A 22,781-nucleotide genomic window follows, 5' to 3' on the forward strand; every position below is an offset into this window, starting at 1 on the left:
TATATCAGAGCGTGATAAGTCTGTTTAATATACCTGGGATATGCAAACGTCTTCAAGTGTCATCAACATGTTAAGTCAATCGAACAAGTTTTGGCTGAATAAAGTGAGTCCTTTTTAGCAAAAAAATTGCATATCCCATTAGAAAAGCATGAATAGATGAATGTCAAAACAAAAATTAAAAAATAAAGTAAAGACAAATATGACTACTGTAAGCTGAATGAGGAATTGTAAAATACAAGATGGCAAAATTCAACAGGACAATGATTGCTCAAATTGTTAATTACTGTATGTAGCTCTGTGGTGCCCGGAAGTCGCGATTAAGTAGTACGGTGAGGCAACAATCTCCGAAAGGTTGTGCATATCAGCAAAACAAATTGTAAGCATTACGGCAAGACAACGACCTCCAAAAGTTTAACTGAGCAAAACGTGTAGTATAAAAACTCCGGACAGGACAGAGAGAGAAAAAGAAATCAGCACTAACGTCAATAAAGTTCGATAAGCAGATTCACGTGATTGATATCAGCCCTCTCCTGAAAATCCGATCCTGGAGCAAGACTGTTCAGAACCCACATACAATCATTGTTGAAACCTGTCCAAGGCACAACAGCTCTTTCAACTTCCATACAGTAATTTTTTGTGAAATTATGTAACAGTCAGTCTTCAATTATTACATATACATATGATTAAGTAAGTGGCAAAATATTAATTCTGTACCTTTTGCCTCGTGATATTATTAATTCCGTTAATACGTTATTTATTACATGAATGAATCATTCATACACCAGTATCTTTTTCGTGAGAGAAGCGTATCACCTTCAATAATAATCCTAATAATAACTGCATTGTTAGCACGTAATTAAAAAATATTCTTATCCAAAAATATAATCCACTACAATATTATTTTATGTGGTTTATTTTGTCAACCATCCTCTCTGCGTTTTCTTAAAATTTTTTATTCGCGGCTGAAAACTGTTAAAACATTGGTCTCGATTCTCGAAACTCGTTTAAAGAGCCGTTATTCCCTACGGCATTTTAAATGATCGAAATTAATGTGGACACATTGAATCCCACTACTATTCTATAATCTGCTCTTATGCCGGTTTTACATTGGTTCTATATCGACGACTAAATCAGTAATCCGTCGATTATGTATTCGCCCATTCATTTAATCTTTCTTGGCACCTGTCTACAGTATTCAGTTAATCATTTACAGTCTTTAAAAAATTCAACATATATTTGTTGTTTATCTTAAATTCGTGAGTGCTCCGATTGGTCCAGCTTCTTTCATGTAAAAAATATTAGTATACAAATTGATTTATTAAATATAAATGACATTTAAAAATCAAAAGTGTGAAGATTCTTAGTGTCTTAGAAGTTTTACATGTAACTGATAATTTAATGAACAGTATTGCATTTTTATATGAACTTCAATTTTGAACTAAAGAGAACGTATTCTGATATCGATTGGTGAGATATTTTCGATCATGCACAAGATGATATACGTAAAACTGATCTACCTGTGAAGTATAATGCGTTCGACTATCTTTTCTGTCGTCATATCATTACCACTATCCAACAATTTAAATTTATTTTGCCGCTTAGGCTCAGCATATGGATCTTTACCATCTTCGCAAGGCATTATAGGGGTCTGACCATGGCAAACAACAGAAACATCAAAATGTTCCATAAGATCTTTTGTAACTTCATATGGTGCCCCAATTACTACTTCATTAACATACTATGAATTGAGAAAACAGTAAACATTAAGTAAACTCCGACCGAATCAGATTTTGATTCAACTTTTCACATGATATTTAATTTTTTACCTTGCACGCTAGAACACTAAGTACTCTTTCATGGAGATTCATAATTGGATGATTACCACATTTATATCGATTAACTACCGGATCTGTATGTAGTCCAACTATGAGATAATCACCTTCTTTCTTGGCAACCTCTAAGAAATCTAAGTGACCAACGTGAAAGAGATCAAATGCTCCCGCTACATAAACAATTTTGTCTCCAGGCTGTGGACTCTTTCCATCGCTAAACTGAATAATCTTCTGCGTGGTAGGTAAAAATTGTGAACAGCCTGTCCAAGGACTTCTAGCCGATCGATCTTGTCCCATACTTTTACTAGGTTCTCTATCAACACTATATTCGCTATCGCCTTGCTTAAAATGCTGTCTTGTCATTAATAGCATACGTCCTACTAAATCAGTTGTTGAAACACCAGCAGTTCTTTGAACCTCTCTATAATAATGATGCAAGTTTTTAGACATTGTTTTCCATAATTTGTTGCAATACAATACAAGTCACTTCATAACTAATTTATCAGTTAAAATGTACTACCTGTAACGACCTGCTGCTTTGACCAAATGATATGTATCTACACCATCTGCTGTCATAGTAATGTCATCGCCGTGTACACAAAAATCACAATTGTATTTATCTAATGTCTCCAATGTTGTAACATAAGGTGCGCCTTCTACAACTTCGTCTACCCATTTAATACCACGAACCATTTTATACCTGACACAAAAACATTATATTACAAGACAAATATAAGCTCACCATAAAATGCTCGAAAAGCATTCAATTGTTCGTCTGCAACACAATTTGAAGCAAGTGTAATGAAATAGAAAAAAAAAGGACTGTCGTATTCAAATTGAAAATTTAGAATCACCTCTTTAACAGAAGCATACCTTTCCTCTTCCATAAACACTGGTGGTCCCTTATGCTTAGTAATCTCCTCATCAGTATGTATACCCACAACTAAATAATCACCTAATGCCTTCGCTTGTCGCAGAGAATTTGCGTGGCCGAAGTGTACCATGTCATAACTGTGTTAGAAAAGTTAATCATTTCTAGAATTTCATAGCAGAAATTATTCGTAGAATTGATAGCAATTCCCGCCGGCAGTTACTTTGAAGTATTTAGTTGCGAGGAGATAACGTTCATTTCTATTTATTGTTAACTCGCGATAGGGAAAATTTAGTAAATACACTTTTAAATACACGATCATACGTGACAAGATTAAACAAAAAAATGTGCAAAAAAGATACCGCGAACTTAATTAAAGTGTATGAACATAACTGCACGGGAATCGAAGTTGTCACTGGAATAAGTACATGCATTGATTTATAGGTATAACCAGGACGTATACCATATAATTCACGTTTTATTGTCAAGAAACTGACACAGTCATCCGACAATTTTGAAAAGCACGCGAATATTTGAAGTAATTAAATAGTAGAATTCGCTTGATGGAAACTTACCATCCGTCACACCATACCCTTACTTCCTTGCGATTTTCTGTCATGATGAAAGAGTTGCTGATAATTTACAATAGATTAAAAAAAACTCTCGTTTAGCGAAGAACAGTAGATAACCAAGAAGCACACTACGCCCACAGGAGCTTGAAACGAACTGCGCGCGTCGATTAGCGCGTCACGTAATTTTGATCAACCCATATCCCCCCACCACTTCCACATTTTATATTCACGTTTGAAGAGGGACATGCGTCTAACACAAAAACGAACTTTTCAGACGGACTTTAGATATTTTTAAAGCTGTGTGCAATATTAAAACGATATTGATCTGTAAAACATATATCCATTCGATTTACTAGTTCAAACAAGTTGGTGCAAGGACAAGAGACTTATAAACATGCTGTAATTAATTCACTGACTTGTCTTTATTCATCAAATACAAATTTTAATCGATTATACTATACACATACATTCAGCTTCACAAATGCATGCTATTTAACTAGTAAGCGATGTTACGTAATAGTACAATATGATATTAGCACAATTAAAGTGTGGAATACTTTATTATTTATTGACCATTGTACAATATAAAAATATTCGGATAATTTCGAATCTACAATGTTTATTGTATATCAATGAGAGACAATAATACTTTTCGTTCCTACACATTCTGATCTAATAGATTCGATTTATTCAATTGATGTCAATGTATCTACTCACGCTATATTATAGTCACTGAAAAATATACATGTTTATTGCATGACACGTTGAATATTGTAATGAACGACGAAGGATATTATGGTGGGAGTTTCACTACCGCAAAAACAATTGAACAGACATAAGTGATTGCCAATCATGAAAATTCTAATAACATCGCAGAAATGTAGTTATACAGAACGGCTATTTATTGGAATGAATCAATAACACTGACCTAATCGTATTCTGACTTCTCAAAAACGCTGCACACAAAATAAATAAGGTACTTTACCGTGAAGCACAGTACTGATTATTTGTATCAGCATGTATGTCAAATTGCTAATGTAAACATTATCCCATTATGTATCACTGATAATAACCAAAGTGTAACATTCGAAATAATTCCATAAGAAAAATATTTTTTACACTATCCTATGTATCTTATCTATTATACTCTTATTTAAATGTATGTACTAGTTTTTATGAAATTTACGTATACAAGTAATATGTATTTTATAGCTTGTCGTGTTAAAGCAATGTATTGTAAATATATCTTTTACGTGCATTAGAAATTTGATAAATAAACTATTTAACTTTCACGAGAGGAAAGTATAATATGGTAATAGAATTTAATGTAAAATTGTTTATATTTCATACTTATATAGTTTTATTAAATTTCTAATACTACACAGTGCATTGAGATTTCGTACGCTTGTAAATTAACTACAGTGCAATGCATTGTACGTTTTTAAGTAATACAGCTAATCCGTGTATCATCAAATTGTAAATTACCATTTGAATGATGTCCCTTATTGGTTACTTTTATAAGGGTAGCCAAAAAGCGAGCTACTAAAAGTCATGTTTTCTTTGCAAAAGTTTAATTTCCTTACTTATTGGAAATTATATAAATTATAAAAATAAAAAATATTTGTTTCAGGAAATAAATACTGCTGTATCTTGCATTTAGATTTTATAAACTTCTTTCCTGGTTGAATATACATTAAAACTCATAGGGAATAGACTTGTACGAAGTATTGCAAAGAAACAAGTGATCGCAACTGTATGACGTCATAAATCGAAGGTCGTCAATGTTTTACCTTCTGCTATTACACTTACATTTATTTTTACTAAAAATAAAGCGAGAATGCTAGGCGTCCTCGATTCGACACAACTGGGACATCCTCACAAGTTACGTCCTGATTTTGAACGGTAATTACTACCGCATTTGTTCCAATTTACTTTGTGTTCGATCTCAGCAAGGAGCACGTTATTCGGAAAACATGTTCTCTTTTGAATAAAATCTCCCGCCTTCTCTTATTTTTACTATATTACATAAAACTCATTTGGAGTTAATTATATTGAAGTTAATAACCATTTTGTTGTCTATAATTGCTTCCACCACCACCACCTCCACTACCTCCGTATCCTCCACTGCCGTTTTGATAACTGCTGGAGCCGCCACCAGAAACTCCACCATAACTGTTTTGAGAGAATGGTTTGCTACCGTAATTTCCTCCTCCCATACCGCCTGAAAAAAGAGAATAAACAACATTTAAGGACATTCTAACTTGAAAGATAAATCATTTTCGTGAGGTTATTATTAGAGGTGTGCGAGAACTCGAACATGTCGAGATTTCCGAGAATTCCAAAAATTGTCAGGTTCTCATACTCCTCTAGTTACTATTATTTGAAAGGCTTACTGCTATTATTTCCATTCCATTTTCCTCTATCTCCACCACTACCGCCACCGCCACTGGAACGATCAAATCTGCCACCCCTATCTCCTCCATCACGACCACCACGAGATCCTCGAGGGCCGCCACCACGGCCTCCAGAACCACGTCCACTGCCACCTCCACTACGTCCACCATAACGACCCCCTACAAAAAAGAATGATGACACAAAAATTAGTTAGTTATTGAAATAAACATCTTAGATTTTCAAATCCAATTTTATTTAAGAACATACTTTTGTAAATTCCCGGATTTCTTGATAGCTCGTAAAGCTTAGGGTTTACGACTTGTTTCGCTTCTTCTAAAACTTGGATTAAGTCACCAGCCTTGTGCGCGTTTCCAGGTGTGAAAAACGCGTACGCAGTTCCCGTACGCTGTGAACGTCCTGTACGTCCGATACGGTGTACATAGTCTTCAGAATTGGACGGGTAGTCCAAATTTATCACAAACTTAACATCTTCCACATCTGTACAATATTAGAAATTATAATCATGGTAATTAGAAACTATTTGTGTCTTTGTGGTTCAAGTAACTTACAAAGCGAATTTGTTAAAGCGTTAGGGATTCTAGCATGTGCAACATACATAGGTGGAATCAAAAAGTACAGTGTATTTTTAATTGCAAAAAAACTTGAAGAAAACAATTTTAAATTATTTCACATACTCGCTGAACTTTTAATTCCATCTACAGTCTCCACATGATGTGTACAATAGATTGACCACAAAGAGCAACGTTTTTATATTATTTACCTGTTATTGCCAAAAGCTGGAAACGTAAATACATTTTTGGAAATGTAGAGGAATCAGAGCTCAGATGGTTCTCATGGAATTCTCGCATTATGCGTTAGCGAGCTGTACATTTACTCATAGTAACTTCACACCCTTCTCTCCCGCACCAAAGTATGGATCTGTGCTGGTCTTTCAAAATTTGGTCCTTGCGCATTGCTTCGATGAGGTTGGAACATTGGACGAGCACCATGTGCACTTTCCGATCAACCCCACATGCATTCCATTGCACGAGTAACATCGAGATTTGTTTTGCAATGTTGAGAGTTTACACAAATTTTTGTGATAGTACGACATTCAATTACAACAATCTTACGATCAATGTTCGCTGAATGGTCAATAGAAGTGAAAGTATTTCTTAAGGAATTACTGTAGAATGTAATGTCACAACCACTGCAAAACAATGCGATGCCATTCCCTAGCCTTTTAGTCTAAGAGAAGCGGTAAAATATCTATCCTGTTCGGTAGTCCTTGTATGCTAGATGCCCTAACACTATGACTTCCATACTTTGGACCGTCGCAGGTACAGAGTGAGAGTGTGTTTTTTCAAGTGGCACGGCGGGCCGAGGCACAGCGTTAGGTTAGCTTGTTGCGCGGGGACAGAGACCAGCAGTCACGCCCCATTCAATTATTTATTCCAAAGCAAGCTCTCCAGAGTTCTTATCATTGATAAAACTCCGTCGCATGTGCCTCTGAAAACACATAGAACAGCACGTTAATACCAGACTGACAAGACTTTTTTCAATCAGAGCAAAATTTAAAAAGGTGAACCTCCTATCGTCTTACCTGTTTACCTAATCTAATAATACTGCTGAAATATTTTGACTTACTTTTGGATTTCACAATAATACAAATCTAACTCTGGAATACTAATCTTCTAAAGATGCTGAGAGACTAATTTTTGTCATTTCAACTATGTGATTTTAACAACCAAATCTTTTACTTTTCTATAAAAAAGCTTAATTCTTTTTATTTCTTGTTTAATTTGTTATGTGTATTACTGGTAATAAAAATATATACATATATTTATTACTGCTGATGAAATAAATCAAATACATGTGTCACTTTAAAATTATAATTTGTCTTTAAAGAAAAAGATAGAAAAAAATGTAAAGCAGAATAATAAATTCAGCAAAGATTGGTGTTCTAGAATTAATAATCTGATCTTATTGGTAACATAGTAATCAACATCTCCCCAATGCACAGTTTATGATTCAAATTAATATTAAATTGGACCATAATGAACCTGTTTCGTGAAGATATGACAACATTATATGATAAAGCAAAAATATGTCAAAATCCACCTAAACTGTGATGGAACTGAACGAATCACAAGATATTTAATATTAATATGCTGAAAAGTTGAGAATAGTAGTGTTAATTTCTTTATGTGCTTTATACAGTATATTATTTAGCTCCATGGGTATTTAATTAATGAAAATGAATTAAAATTTTATATAGTCTATCTTAGTTATTTCAAAGTAGTTAAAACTTTATAAGCTATTAAAGACATGAAGAAATTGCTTCTACAATGTATATTGGCTAAAAAAAGAGTATTATTCAATGTACACAACTTCTCTATACTTTAATTTCTCTATAATTTAATTGGTTTATCTATTTATAATGTATAATAGTATTTTCTAAAATAAAATCAACAAGATACAATGAAGCAACCCTATTTAATATAAAAACAAGTGTCAGATGTTCAAATAGGTAAATCTTCCATAACCATACAATTGATCTGTATTCATGTCTTCTGTTTACTGATCTCTTGACTTGTTACTAATTTTACAAACTCTATTGAAAAGTAGTACCTTGTGTAGCACTTGTTAAAATAGCTCTAAGAATGCTATTTTATCACAAATAAAAGTTTATAACACTAAATTTGGAAAAACTGAATTAACTATGATACTTTCTAATTCTTATGCTTCTAGATAATCTGTATGCAGCACATAATGTCTTTTATAAACCAACAAGCAATTGTAAAAACAATGGTTTTCATATCTTCAAGTCCTTACAAAATAATTACCTATTCTGAAATAACTTGGGCACACTATACATTATGCACTGAACATGAATGACTAATTTTGTCAATTAATTGTTCTAAATCTTTTGCCTATTGTTCGTTTTTAATCATTTCCATTCACACCGAGAGAAGACTAATGTCAATCAGTCTGGCACATGCCGTTATCCGTTGCCACATCACTATATTACAACTCTCACGAACGTGAAATAACCATCGCAGCCTGACCCTTACATCATACCCACTCATGTGTAAATAAATTCTTACCTAATCCTCTTGCTGCAACATCTGTAGCTACTAGTATGGCAGATCTGCTATTCCGGAATTCTGAAATAGATTATCTAGTATTGGGCAGGGTATGTTTATACATATACATATGTGAGATAAAGCATAGTTATGACTTACGGTTTAATACATAATCTCTTTCTTGTTGACTCTTATCTCCGTGGATGCCAATTGCTTGCCACCCATATCTATTAATTGCACGTGTTATGTCGTCCACTTTTCTTTTTGTTTCGACAAATATAATTGTCTTATTTTCTGGCTCGTTTGAAATTTCTTCTAATAATTTCATAAGTTTGCCCTCCTTCTCAAATTCCTCGCACACATCGACAATTTGAAGAATGTTATGATTAGCGGCCAGTTGCAGAGAGCCAATATTAATTTGTATATAGTCAGTTAAGAATTCTTCTGCAAGATTGCGCACTTCCTTTGGCCATGTTGCAGACCACATTAAAGTTTGTCGATCAGGTCGGATTTGTTCGACAATCTTTCTAATTTGCGGCTCAAAGCCCATGTCGAGCATTCTATCAGCTTCATCTAGCACTAAGTATGTACATCTACGCAAATTGGTTGTACCACGTTCTAGGAAATCAATAAGTCGACCTGGTGTTGCTATACAGATTTCAACACCGCGTTCAAGGTCACGAGCTTGAGGGCCTTTTGGAGCTCCACCAAAAATGCAAGTATTTCTAACTTGCGACGAGACTCCAAAATCTGAGGCAACTTGCTGAATTTGTTGAGCAAGTTCTCTTGTTGGTGCTAGAATAAGAGCTATAGGTCCATCATTTCGATTCAATCTGGGTTGATTGTTTATATGTACAATTGCTGGTAGAATATATGCTAATGTTTTGCCAGATCCAGTTTGTGCGATTCCAACCATATCGCGTCCAGATAAAGCGATGGGCCAACCTTGTGCTTGTATTGAAGTTGGTTCTCCAAATCCTTGTCTACGGATTTCATTTAGAACATAATCTGGGAATCCCCCTTCTTCAAAGAATATGTTCGGCCCTGGTACATTTGTACCTTTCACAGTAATTTCTTTATCTGAGCGATAAGCCTCAACAACATGTGAATTTCGAGTTGTAACATTAGGATGAGGTTGATAAAAATCTTTTCTAAATGGTTGCAGGGTGGCCATGTCCCACCTTGGTTTTCGTAGACGTTCACCAGGTTGACGATTTTTGAAGTTGTTGCCAAAATTGCCTCCGTCTCTATTCGAACTGCTACCAAATCTACCACCCCCACCACTTCCATCTCGACCAAAACGTCCTCCTCCACGAGCTCCGCCTCCTCTTCTATCACCACGTTCACGATCACGATAAGCCCTGCAACAAAAGTTTTATTTGTAATTAAAAATTAAATTATTAAATGTACGAGTTCAAAATAATACGTGAAATAATGAACATTGAAAAGCTAACATTATGTTAATATATAAATTACTGTACTAAATTAGAGCATAAACATTATTCAATGTTAACTAACATTTAAAATTTTGATATATTAAGTACAATTTGCACGAGAAAATGATTAAACGTATAAAAATTATTTTTGATTTTACGTTTGCGTATATATTTAATTAATTTAGAATTGAAATTTGCAAAAGTACACTTGCATTAATAACATGAAATATATTCGATTAACTTCGAATAATTACAAGAAGTCTGTATGTAACGGACGTATGAAATTTCGCTAATATAAAAGCAATATGGAGTAACGCATACTCAATCATAGATGGTAAATGTCAATAAGAAATTTATAGAAAGCTAACAGTTCTACGCGATATTAATAGAAAATCGATATAACTTACATTTCTATGCGATATTCAATTCGTTCACTTGAAAATATAATATATTTTTTAGGAAAATCGGGGTTTTAATGTTCAGAATGACTGAAAAGTACGTTATACTCGTCACACGATCCGAAGGGGATCTGTGAAACAAATGTCATGGCGTCGCAACGTACCAGGAAATAGTTCCTTTTCATATAATTTCAATCTTGTTATATCGTATTTATTATCGTTTCCAGGTTTGATTTACAATTTAATAAAAATGAAATATTTTGAAGTTAATTAAAATACTAAAATTTATAAATAATTGTAAATATATTATCAAACGTTGTACTTGCGTATATTTCCGGAAATAGAGATACGGAGTGGGGGAATATAATACATACACGGAAATACATGAAATATTAGTGTATTAGACACATGATCTGCAGGAATCAAATTTTTTCAGTGTTCAAGATCTTTCTGTAAAATCATGTATTTCTAAAATAGTTTATACAACAAAAATTTCCTGTACCTCTTAAATATTTCAAGGTATACAGAAAAATATAAAAACGCTATTGAATTGTACATGATCAATTCAATTGTACTCTATTTCATCAGTTTATTTTATATATTATTTGTTGTTCTTAAGGAAAAGAAAATGAAAAATACTACATAATTTCGAAAAGGAAAACAATTTTATTGATATAATTCACAACACAAAAATTTAACAAATACATTTAGTTACACGTTTTAATATCATTCCTATTGCTTATAAAATTTATTTTTTATTATATAGAATATTTATGTACCAAAGACTTTTAATACAAATTAAATTGCAACTGGCTTACTTATTCAAAATAATAATAATAATAACTATTTTGAAATTTATATAATAAATGTAACGTCAATAATATTTATACATGCTTACTATAGGCGATGTCCTCTTTTGTTCTCCAAGAATTAAATAATACTTTTATTTAACAAAGTGAATACTATCTTGAGCAACATATATAAAATAATATTTCATATTTTATAACAAGAATAAATTATTAAAACAGTAATAAGTTATGCTATACAAATGGCTTTGCCTAACTAATTTTAACCATTTTTTTAGCATTTTCTTTTCATCAATCCTATTTTGCAATTGTAATTGCAGTCTTTTTTAAATAATACATATACATTTAACCAATCTTATTCTGACTGTTATTATTGACTGGTATATTTTTATCACACACATGAAATATATGCAACATTTTTTCTTTGGTATCTAAGTCTCTTTGTGCACTTTTAATTGCCTTATTAAGTATATCTTCATACTAACAAAACTCGAATTAAATATGATACTATTAACACTGTTTCATAAAAATTGAGTTGTTTGATGCTATGAATACCATTTTAATATGTTACGCCTCTATACTGGTAAGTACTTCCGTAATTGTCTCCTGCTCCATAACTTTGTGCTAAATTATTTTGCCCGTAAGATCTTTGTGTACTGTATCCATATCCCGAATTCTGATTAACTGAATTACTTTGTTTCATATTATTATAGCTGCCATAGTCTGAACCAGAATAACTGCTTGAAACAGATTGATAAGAATTTCCACCGCGACCGCTACTACCACCTCTTCCTCTTGAAGGACCTCCTCTTCCTCTACTATCAATATTTCCTCTTCTACCATTATTTCGATCATTTCCCATGAATCGTTTACCACCTTATACATTAGAAGCACATATATTAGAAAAATTTATTAAACATTACGTAGGACAAACATAAAAACATACTTCTGCTTCCATAATTTCCTGATTTTGCCAATTCAGCCATTTCCGTAAGTCGAGGGTTTATATTTTGCCCTGCCTCTTTCAGTACTTCTATTAAATCTCCAGCGTGTTTCATGTTATGGCTTGTGAAGAATGCATAAGCAGTTCCAGTTTGCCTTCTTCGACCAGTACGACCAATCCTATGTATGTAATCTTCTGATGATGACGGATAATCAAAATTTATCACATATTTGACATCATCCACATCTGTGACAAAATATTTATATTTATAAAGGCAATATTTGATGTATAATCAATTGTTAAATCATTTGGGTTTTTTTTTCATCGAACTCATAGAATGATCTTCAAACTTGGGAATAAATTTTGAATACATCGGATGTTCACATTACATAAAGTTCTGAATAATTTATGCAGTTTGTGATGGTTCAGAATGGAACCTTTAGATTTTACTTAAAAATAAAATTGATTTGTAAATCAGGTTTGAAAACCACCCACCTTTCGTTTCGAATTTCCATTGTAAAATCAGCAAGAACAGCCCCATTTACTTTTAAAGTAGGGCTATTCGGTTGGTTTCATATGAAAATGTATCGATGGCCTAGAGATTAGACAGACACAGCGGTAGTGTCTGGTTTGGGATAAAGGCAGCATTTTAGGGTTTAAGCCTGAATGCATTAATCTTGTTAAGTTTATTAAACAACAATTTCAGTAATTAGAGGCACTGAAAAATATTTTTAATTTGCAATTGAAATAAATAACGAAATTAATCTATATCAAGGAGGTTGCGAGTTCAACAAATAGGGCACAACGATATAAGAATACCTCTTAAAAACTAACGAAATATGCAATTTTTCTAGCATGAATATCTTTAAAAAGTAACTGTTATTACTTTGTAAAATCTTATTATATGTGAATATTATTTGTAGTACGAATAATACGTTTAAAAGCATACTTTTAAATAAATATATTCGTATTACAATTTCGATATAATAATTGATAAAATGCAAGCAAAATAAAATAAAACATTCACTGTGTCTGCCCAATACCGGCAGTACACTGCATTCACTTAGGGTACTCTGTGCCTCTGAAAAAGAAAAGCAGACAGTCTTACTGGTAGCTGGTGTGCATTTTTATAGAACCCTTTTTATATAAATCTGATTATTATAATTTATTATTGTTACTTACATATTTAGTTAATGACAGAAAAATACAAACCTGTTAAAGTATGTATTATAAAGAAATATAGAAAATAGGTTGAAAAATCTAGTCTAATATTTTCAGGGCTCTACTACACATTTCCAATGTATCGCACACTGCTACATACACTGCTGTCCACTGGTCTTACTAATAACGCATCACTGGCTAATCCGATAAGTGTTGCCAATTCCCAGATTTATTTGATATTTAAATATTATACGTAAGTGAATACTTACCTAAACCTCTAGCAGCTACATCTGTTGCAACTAAAATGGGAGCTCTTCCACTTTTAAATTCTTGTAATACGTGATCCCTTTCTTGTTGATTTTTATCACCGTGGATACTTAAAGCTTGCCAACCATCCCGTCTGATATTTCTTGTAATATCGTCAACTTTTCGCTTTGTTTCGACAAAAATGATTGTCTTATTTTCCTTTTCATTTCCAATTTCTTGAAGCAATCTGTACAATTTCAAATCTTTTTCAAATTCTTGGCAAACGTCAATTATTTGAATGATGTTATGATTGGCTGACAAAGTCAAAGAGCCAATATTAAGATGGGTGTAGTCGGTCAAAAAGTCTTCTGCTAAAGCTCGAACTTCTTTAGGCCATGTGGCCGACCACATCAAGACTTGTCTATCGGGTCGTATTTGTTCAATTATTTTCTTAATTTGTGGTTCAAAACCCATATCCAGCATTCTATCAGCCTCGTCCAGTACTAAGTATGTGCATCTGAAAAAAAAAGATATATATGCATACATATTCAATTTCGTATAGGTAAAATTATTTAAAATAATAAGCTAGAATACCTGCGTAAATTTGTAGTTCCTCTTTCCAAAAAATCAATAAGTCTACCTGGTGTAGCAATACATATTTCAACACCCCGTTCTAAGTCATGAGCTTGTGGTCCTTTAGGTGCACCTCCAAAGATACAAGTGTTTCTTACACCTGCCGACTCGCCAAAAGAATTAGCTACTTCCTGAATTTGTTGTGCTAATTCTCTTGTCGGGGCCAAGATCAAAGCAACTGGACCATCGCCAGCACTAAGTCTTGGCTGATGTATAATGTGAACAATTGCTGGTAATATATACTAAAATAAAAGTATGTCTTAATATTTTTCATTTTGATGTGTAGATATATTATAAATTGCTGAAGTATCGAAACATTATTTTATATGTATGCTAGAGAATATTTTATAAAACGAAAAAACATGGGTACATTTTACGCATTAAAAAATTATATTTTAAAACTGGCTTACTCCAAGCGTTTTTCCTGAACCAGTTTGAGCAATAGCAACCAAATCTTTGCCACTGAGCGCGATAGGCCATCCTTGTGCTTGAATTGGTGTAGGCTGAGAGTAACCCTGTTTATGTATTACTTCTAACACATACGGTGGGAAATTTCCCTCTTCAAAATACTGAATTGGATTAGGCACATCATCACCTTTTACAGTTATTTCAGCATTTTCTCGAAATTTACATACTTCTTCTTTTGATCTAATAGAAGATACTTTAATAGAATTTGATTTTCTCTTAAGATATAGACTTTCTAAAATTTCTACCTATTTCTAACTGAAGGGTGTTCCACATAGAAATCTTTACGCAAAGGTTCTAAAGATCTTATGTCCCAGGTGATCTTTCTAAGTGCTCCTCCAGGCTGTTTGCCTTTTATGCCACCACGAATACTACTACTAATTCCTCTACCACGTCCACCAAATCTATTCATATTATTTCCACGAATGTTATCACCACCTCCTCTACTAGTTCCACGACCACTGACACCACGACGGCCTCTGCTTTGGTCTCTGTCTCGATTAAACCTAAACACATTACATATCATATAGACACATATACCTAATTATGTTTTATATATATATTAAATATAATTTATGTACACATAGAAATTAAGATAAATTAGAAATTAATTAGAAATTTATAGTTATTTATAATGAAGATGCTGAACCTTTTGATAAATTGTCAATTTATTCACTTAAAAATGAATAAAACGTAAGTAATCCAAAGTAATCCAATACACGAGAGGTGAACAGTTGAGGGAGAGACCTGTCTAATGCAATTATTTCTATTTTATAGCACTATTATAAATTCATTCTACAATTATTAATTTATCATGGATGTACAATGATACACGTAAAGTCATATATTAACACGCGTCAGAAATTATTACTGTCTTTTTTTTACTATAAATTTCGATTATTGATTGTTGATACCATTGCCTCCTATATGATTCGGCGCTGCATGGTAAGTTGAATAAACTAGGTATTTCAGATGAAATTTCTTTAAGTTCGACAATGTACGTGAAAAGTTAAATTTAAGCTATTTCTACGTAACGCTAAATGAAATTGTCATATCATACTTACATTTAGAAATCGAGATATCCTCGAACAATGAGCAACAGATTATTCCCCCTTGCGGTCAGTTCGACGGAGGCCAATCGATAATTTAGAAGAAGCAAATAATAGAATAATCACTTATCCCACTGTATCGCTAAATTGCATGTAATAAAATACTTTAAGTCTATATGTCTAGAAAAATTAAGTAAATTAAATACTGCAACTAAAATACTGTGGTCGTGTCTTTAAACTTGCCGGTAAATCCGACAGATCAAATTGACAAGTGAACTTCCGAAAGTAGTTCCGTGTAAACTGTTTCCATGACAGCATCGGCGTAGTAATACATAAGTAACGAGTAAAGTGCATAGAGTAGGAAGTTTTAGATAGAGTGGAAGAGTCCTTTCAGAAAGAAGAAACATCAATGAAGTCAAAAGTTCAAAAAAAGATGAAATTTTTCCACGATAATTATAATTGATTATAATATAATTGATTATATATTACGGCTAGGCCTGAAAATTTGACATTGGTATACTACTACCAGTTACTACGCTAATCTTGTATTTCTATGTAAAATAAAGAAGTAATCACGAATGCCTGTAACGTTAAACAATTCGGGAGACACTCGAGAATAGCAGAAACTATTTAATTTTATTCTTATTGGTAGCAACATATGTACTTATCTATATAGATAACTTACAATACTTACATTAGCCACCAATTAGCCACAAAGTGTGCTGTTGCATTCAAGGTCACCTACTTTAGGAACGCGAATATCAATATTTTTTTATGAAAGTTTCGCCTCTAAATAGTCGAATATTCATGTTCGTGGTATAATCACAAAGCCTAATAAAGATTGTTGACGTTTATAATGTTGAAATTACTTCGAATATTATTTTAGAATGTCAGCTGGAATGGCACACGTAATTTTTTGTTTTTGTGTATTCATAATTAAGAAATTACAATAAGAAATAAGAAATTTCTTATGTTTTATTGTAGATTATCATTTAGACTACTAAGCTCTGATTATTTATATTGCTATTAATGTAGTTTTGTACTTTCTATTTGCTTTTAAAATGAAGTTTAGCAATTGAAAAATCACATGTCTTACATTTCTGATACCTTATCTTATTTTATTTTAGATATCTGATACTCTTAGGATTCTTCATTTACCACAAGAACTTTCTGATGACCGACGAAATGAATTATTTAAGAAATATGGTGCTATTAAAACACGTACGCTAAGACCTTCCAAGAAGTATACTGTAACATTTGCACAGTTTCCATCTGAGCAAGCAGCCACAGAGGCATTATTGCGTTTGCATCAATTAAACATCAAAGGGCAATACCTGACAGTTGAATATGCGAGAAAATCTATAGCAATAGAAAGTACAGAAAATGAAATTCCAAATGATAAAATTACAAAGGAGGAAAACAAAAAAGATTCAACAAATAAATCTAGTTTTCAAGCTTTTGTACAAAAATTAAATAGTTGGACGATGAATCATGTTTTCACACAACCACCTCCACCAAATATATATTATAAATATACAACACCAACAAGAAATACATTAATGAGGATAGCTATACAATTGTTAAAAGAACCAGCCTTTTACACACAGGTAAATTAAATGTCATAAGGTCCATTGTAACAAATTTTTAAAAGAGTGTTTGCATAGGTTTTACATTTAATGAACAGAATGAATTTACCTCCTCCTTTTGAAGAACTGGAGGCAGAGTTTCCATTGTTGAAAGAAGCATACAACATGAAGAAGTACAAGGATATATTTAGTAGTGACAGTTTATTTGATAAGGAAACTGGTACTAAAATTATACCTAAATTTAATTTACTTTCTCCACAATTCAGTTGTTATATTCTACATTATTGGTTCTACTAAATAGGTTCTGACAATGATGAGGAAGAAGAGGAATCTGAAATAGAATCAAATGACGAAGATAATGCAATGCCTTTGGAAATTGTTCCTATAAAGAGGAAACATGTGCAGAGCACAAAACGTCTAAAAATTCCGAAATTTGTTAACCCTGCTAAACAAGTTCAACCCACAAGTTCTACACAAAAGATTGTCAAACCTGAAGATATGTTTGAACCAGTACAGCGTGCAGAGACAAAAAATCTTAAAATTGAGTTAAAAACAGTAGATACGTTTCTGGATAATTTAAATAAAGAAGACAATACTTCTATTGAAACTGGTTCAGACAGTGGTTTTGGCTTAATGTTTCCATCCTCTAAAAATCCTGAAACTGTTGAAAGTGAAAACACTGAAGATATTCAACAAGACGTAATTACATCCAAAGAATTAACAGACAATAAAGTTTCAGCTAATGGTGAGAATAGATCTTTTTCATTAATTAGCATACTTTTTTATTGCTGGTATATAAATAATTAATACGATTGTACACGTGTATCGTAGAAAAATATATCTAAAACATAGACAATTTTTTCTTTATATTACAGATCAAAGATTACTTCCAGTTTTTAAGAATTATCATCCTGGAAAACCATCAAATCGTTTATATATAAAGAACCTCGCAAAACATGTTGAAGAAAAGGATCTTCATTTCATCTATCAAAAATTCGTAGTACCTGATTTAAAAACAGAATTTCAGTAAGATTTGTTATTGTACATTTAATAAGTTATACTTCAAGAGAGGTTTTAAGTGTCTACTTAGTAATACTTGTACTTTTAGATACGATGTTCGACTTATGCAAGAAGGAAGAATGAAAGGACAAGCATTCATTACATTACAAAATATAGAGCAAGCACAGTTAGCTCTTGATCAAACAAACGGTTACATTTTAAAAGACAAACCAATGGTTGTGCAATTCGCTAAAGCAGTCAAAAGCTAGCCAAAATAACACATCAATATTCTATTCTTTTATTTATAAGATACACGACTCGAACAATAATAATTTTAATAAACAGAGACATTTTTTAGATGCTTCATAACAATTTCATTTACACATCCTGTATTTAATACAATAGAATAAAAAAATGTTCACCACTAATGTAATATATATAGGTCTTAACATTGACGCGGGGAAATAAAAATACATATCGTGCATTACTTTATTCTTCTAACATAATGATTTTTTATTTCATTTCATTGACATATATAGAAATGTTTACGATATTATTGTATGTAATTGTGTATGAATTTTAGAAATTGTATATAGCAAAAATAAAATTCTGTCAGATTTCGTGAATCAATTATCAACAAGAGTTCCATTTCTGGTGACTACTTAGTGGCAAATGCGTAAAATGGAATCTCGCTTGATTCATTTAGTGGCATGTCACAGCCGCGTCAGCGGAGATCAGCGCCCGCCTGGCAGCCAGTAATTCCTGGGCCTTCCGCTAGAGCGCAATGTTTTGAGTTCCAAAGATCTGTAAATCCTTACCGTGTGCGTTGTGCGTCCGGTTCACCACCGATCACCACCGATCACCGTGTCGAGTTGTAACCGTATGTGCTGTCGCCGTCACTCTATTGCCGTCCCTCATTTCCGTCGTCGGTCTCGCGTCTCACACACGTTAACACGTCCTTCGCATTGCCATGGACGTCAACCTGCTGCTGTTCCAGCACTTGCAATATGCGTTACCTGTGGGTGTTGTGCTCGTAGGCGCTATCCTCGTTTTCGTCTTCGGTTTCAAAAAGGCCGAACAACCACCTTTTGCACAACTGTCGGTGGGTTCCGACGTGGACCGGAAATTTGCCAACAAGAAACGCAGCAAGATCAAAGAAAAGGTTAGCACATCGCGCGAAGCGAGCGGTTCGAACAGTAAATCTTCTTTTTTTTTTTAAATTAACTAACAATGTGGATGCGACAGTTGTGTATGCCTATGTCTACCCTCCATATGGTTGCTTATTCGTGGCAAGTGATTATACACGCACACGTTGTTGATAATCAGCTGGCATCCCTAATTGAAGAGTACAGTTTTTCCACGATGTATGAAACATGTGTAAATTAATTGTATTTATGTTCACCGCTAAAAGCGGATATTTTCGTTTTTTCGATATTTTCCTGTGAATTTCTTTGTTTTTTCTATCACGACACGTTTAGACGTGGGTATTTAATGTTCCATACATTCGATTCTAATGTTTATCAAGTGTGTGTCTACAGGATCATGAAACATAAATATGAACAAGTGTTAAATTTAATTATGTATATTTTAGAGATCTGCCAATGGTCAAGTTTCATCGGAAAAAGCAAGTCCTGTTAAAAAATCTGTAGCAACCAAACCAGAAAATCCAAAGAAGTCTGCTTCTAAAGTCGATGATGTTGATGGAAAGTTGAAAGAACAGAAACAGGATGATAATAAAACGACGTTGAGTAAGAAGGACAAGGATCAAATTGTAGCAAAGGCTGGCAAGGAAAACAAAGTTGAACAAGCGAAAAACAAGAAGAACTTGAAGAACTTGTTCCTAGAAAAACCAGTGGACTTCGACGAAGGTAACGTTTCAATAATTCTTTTCATTTATTTTATTCCTTCTGAAGTAAATTTCTTTTATACCTGATATATAGGAGATTGGGAGCAGGCTTACTCTAGAAAGGACAAGAAAAATAAGAAGAAAGAGGAAGAATCTCCTTCGAAGAAAAACAAGAAAAATGTGAAGAAAGCTGATTTGATTAATGAAGTTGTAGCTAAACAAAAGGAACCTGAGAAAATTGAAATTAAAGACAAAGTTGCCAAAGAAACTGAAAATAATGAATTAAAAGAGAAAGAGAAGCAAGATGTAGTCCTTATTCCTATTTCTAACGAAGAAATAGTTAAGGAGACTGAAGAACAAAAGATAGAAGAGCCGCCTAAGGTAATTTGAAATGGAGAAAATTGTTTAGAATCTATTAATATGTTCCTATTCGAATAATTCATCTCAATTTCTGTTTAAGATTGAAAAAGTAGAAAAGGAAGAAAAGAAAAATGGGAAATCCAAGAAGGCTAAAAAAGTTTCTGAAAGTGAAAGCGCACCTGCAGCTGTTCCAAAGGTAGACAATAAACTTCAGGAACAAAAAACACAAAAAAATGAAGAAAACACAGAAAAAGTTTCTGACAATGTTGAACAAAAGGATTCTACTGTTACGGAAACACAGGAGAAAAGTGGCGCCGTATTCGACGAACTAGGAGGTAATTCTTTTTCATTAACACAGAAATTACAGTTTAAGCGAATTTTCAGGTAAACACTTACAACTGTTTTTTTTTTTTTAATTGTATGTGCTATAGACATCTGGACAGAAGCTAAACCACAAAAGAAAAGTAAAAAGAAAGCTCGTAAAGATAACTGAGAGTATTTAAATGTAATGAGAATTATATTCCTTGCAAAGAGGAATAATGTGAGAATCCTGCTTAGTCCAAACAACATTTGTCATTTCGGACTTAACAGGTGCGTTTTAAGTGACTTACGAACCAACCACCTGACTAAATCGTTCCTTTCCCTTGTATATAACGCCAACTGGACTAGGTTGTTTAATGGATTATGTTTTATAGACTTCATGACTGTAGGTGCATAAGTGAATGTATGAAGAAAAAATCTTTGTATATTATTGATTTTTTCAGCATACCAATGGTTTGCTTTAACAAAGCTGCCTTGCATTTAACGAAAGAGGCATAAGTCATAGTTTTCTCTATAAAATAATTACTGTATACATGTTACTCTTTCAAAAATCTCCATATGTCCATACTTTACGCGTTAGTATTGTATGAGTTACAGCTATACCTATAATATATATTTATAAGGTCTTTACATTAAACTTACATTGTTAACGAGATGGTACTTATGTCTTTTACGTTTTATCCAGAAACGTTAAACTGAGTGTTTTGTTAGGTTGGCTTTTGATTTTCTATCCTAACGAATAGCACATTTTCTTTATCTTATTCGTTATATATATGTATAACGGACAGTTGAAAGCTAAAACTTAGAAAGTATGAGATATACCCCAAAATAGTAAAATGCAGGACAATCTCTATACGAGGAAAAGTTTGCATTACTGATGTACATGTCTTTTTCAAAGTATAAAGAAAAGATATTTTCGTATATCCGATAGTGAGTAATTTACTTCAGCATATAGATCCGAAATTATATGCTTTGTAACTATGAACCATAGGTAATATTTTATTATGGTAAGTACATCAGTAATGAATTTTAAGGGTCGATATATGTAATGTATTTATAAGATTATGCAAATCTGACAGAATTTGTGCCAAGTTGCGAAACAAAATAAAACTAGGTGCGACGAAAGTCATTAATTACATAATGCAAATAATTTATATTCGGTTCAAAGAACGTACGAGTATAATTTACAAAATGCTGGAGCCTCTCATTTCTTGTATATATGAAATACTAAAAAGTGTTATAAATAATCAATTCTACGCGACGCTCTTGTATTAAATAAATGATTAATTTACAGTATACCACAGGTAATGATGAATTGTGAATTGACTTTCGAAGTACCTAGTTACATACAGGGTGAAGCACTTGAAATTACCACCTTGGTTCTTATCAATATTATTTTTTAGATGAAATGTGATAGATAAAACTTACATTTTTTGAAGAAGTACAAATATGTTGTTACACACTGAAATCTAAAAGATATCTATGTTTTTATTTTTGTCTTCTAAGGACGAAAGCGCCTATTTGAACATTAAAAATGATCATTCCACAAACAATGAGTTTTGCCTATATAAAATATATTTTAAGATACCAAACATAATGTAAAACAATTAATATCGATTTTACAAGTCAAGACTGAAGGAAGGAGCGGTAATATTACACAGGGTGATCCAGGTATGGGTTGAAGCAATTTAAGGAAGGGTGATAAAAGGGTTCAAATAGAACAAGAAATGGCCTATGGACGGCGTGTCCAGTTTGCCTCCGTTTTACAGTAATGTCG

The 22,781-nt window shown here is 32.9% G+C and overlaps 5 protein-coding genes across 8 annotated transcripts in view; 2 read left to right on the forward strand and 3 right to left on the reverse strand.

Annotated features, from left to right (window-relative positions):
* Positions 1 to 3,443, reverse strand: part of Pect (phosphoethanolamine cytidylyltransferase) — a 173,746-nt gene extending 170,303 nt beyond the window's left edge. Inside the window, exons 1-5 of the mRNA XM_076436343.1 lie at positions 3,279 to 3,443; positions 2,706 to 2,843; positions 2,353 to 2,532; positions 1,827 to 2,253; positions 1,518 to 1,738 (exon numbers count right to left, since the gene is read on the reverse strand). Of these exons, the coding sequence (XP_076292458.1) occupies positions 1,518 to 1,738; positions 1,827 to 2,253; positions 2,353 to 2,532; positions 2,706 to 2,843; positions 3,279 to 3,322 (1,010 nt within the window). The 5' untranslated portion in view covers positions 3,323 to 3,443. The remainder of the gene's footprint in view (positions 1 to 1,517; positions 1,739 to 1,826; positions 2,254 to 2,352; positions 2,533 to 2,705; positions 2,844 to 3,278) is intronic.
* A 235-nt stretch (positions 3,444 to 3,678) lies between these two features.
* Positions 3,679 to 10,758, reverse strand: LOC143214849 (putative ATP-dependent RNA helicase DDX5). Of its 2 annotated transcripts, XM_076436331.1 has the most exons (6): positions 10,599 to 10,758; positions 8,915 to 10,116; positions 8,777 to 8,836; positions 5,937 to 6,167; positions 5,669 to 5,848; positions 3,679 to 5,496 (listed from the first exon to the last, which is right to left on the reverse strand). In XM_076436331.1, coding segments are annotated over exons 1-6 (1,839 nt in total). In that variant the 5' UTR covers positions 10,601 to 10,758; the 3' UTR covers positions 3,679 to 5,332. The 2 variants fall into 2 exon arrangements, with proteins under 2 accessions (XP_076292446.1, XP_076292447.1); XM_076436332.1 differs by lacking the exons at positions 3,679 to 5,496; positions 5,669 to 5,848; positions 5,937 to 6,167 and adding an exon at positions 6,535 to 7,178.
* Positions 10,759 to 11,925: 1,167 nt separating this feature from the next.
* Positions 11,926 to 17,248, reverse strand: LOC143214850 (putative ATP-dependent RNA helicase DDX5). 3 transcript variants are annotated; one of them, XM_076436334.1, is made up of 7 exons: positions 15,908 to 16,294; positions 15,092 to 15,349; positions 14,789 to 15,026; positions 14,340 to 14,620; positions 13,769 to 14,262; positions 12,342 to 12,584; positions 11,926 to 12,271 (listed from the first exon to the last, which is right to left on the reverse strand). In XM_076436334.1, coding segments are annotated over exons 1-7 (1,833 nt in total). In that variant the 5' UTR covers positions 15,910 to 16,294; the 3' UTR covers positions 11,926 to 11,954. The 3 variants fall into 3 exon arrangements, with proteins under 3 accessions (XP_076292449.1, XP_076292450.1, XP_076292451.1); XM_076436335.1 differs by lacking the exon at positions 15,908 to 16,294 and adding an exon at positions 15,493 to 15,801; XM_076436336.1 differs by lacking the exons at positions 11,926 to 12,271; positions 12,342 to 12,584 and adding an exon at positions 12,881 to 13,419 and having other exon boundaries at positions 15,908 to 17,248.
* On the forward strand, positions 16,643 to 19,107 carry LOC143214851 (RNA-binding region-containing protein 3). Its single transcript, XM_076436337.1, has 6 exons — positions 16,643 to 16,800; positions 17,020 to 17,499; positions 17,557 to 17,698; positions 17,780 to 18,223; positions 18,354 to 18,504; positions 18,587 to 19,107. The coding sequence occupies exons 1-6, from the start codon at positions 16,780 to 16,782 to the stop codon at positions 18,744 to 18,746; spliced, it is 1,398 nt and encodes a 465-aa protein (XP_076292452.1). The 5' UTR covers positions 16,643 to 16,779; the 3' UTR covers positions 18,747 to 19,107.
* Positions 19,108 to 19,299: 192 nt separating this feature from the next.
* On the forward strand, positions 19,300 to 21,509 carry LOC143214856 (uncharacterized). The gene is made up of 5 exons (XM_076436344.1): positions 19,300 to 19,639; positions 20,069 to 20,345; positions 20,418 to 20,704; positions 20,784 to 21,018; positions 21,115 to 21,509. The coding sequence occupies exons 1-5, from the start codon at positions 19,448 to 19,450 to the stop codon at positions 21,174 to 21,176; spliced, it is 1,053 nt and encodes a 350-aa protein (XP_076292459.1). The 5' UTR covers positions 19,300 to 19,447; the 3' UTR covers positions 21,177 to 21,509.
* Positions 21,510 to 22,781: the final 1,272 nt, after the last annotated feature.

The sequence above is a fragment of the Lasioglossum baleicum genome, chromosome 13 (genome assembly GCF_051020765.1).
Source record: "Lasioglossum baleicum chromosome 13, iyLasBale1, whole genome shotgun sequence".
In the NCBI taxonomy this organism is placed as follows: Eukaryota; Metazoa; Arthropoda; class Insecta; order Hymenoptera; family Halictidae; genus Lasioglossum; species Lasioglossum baleicum.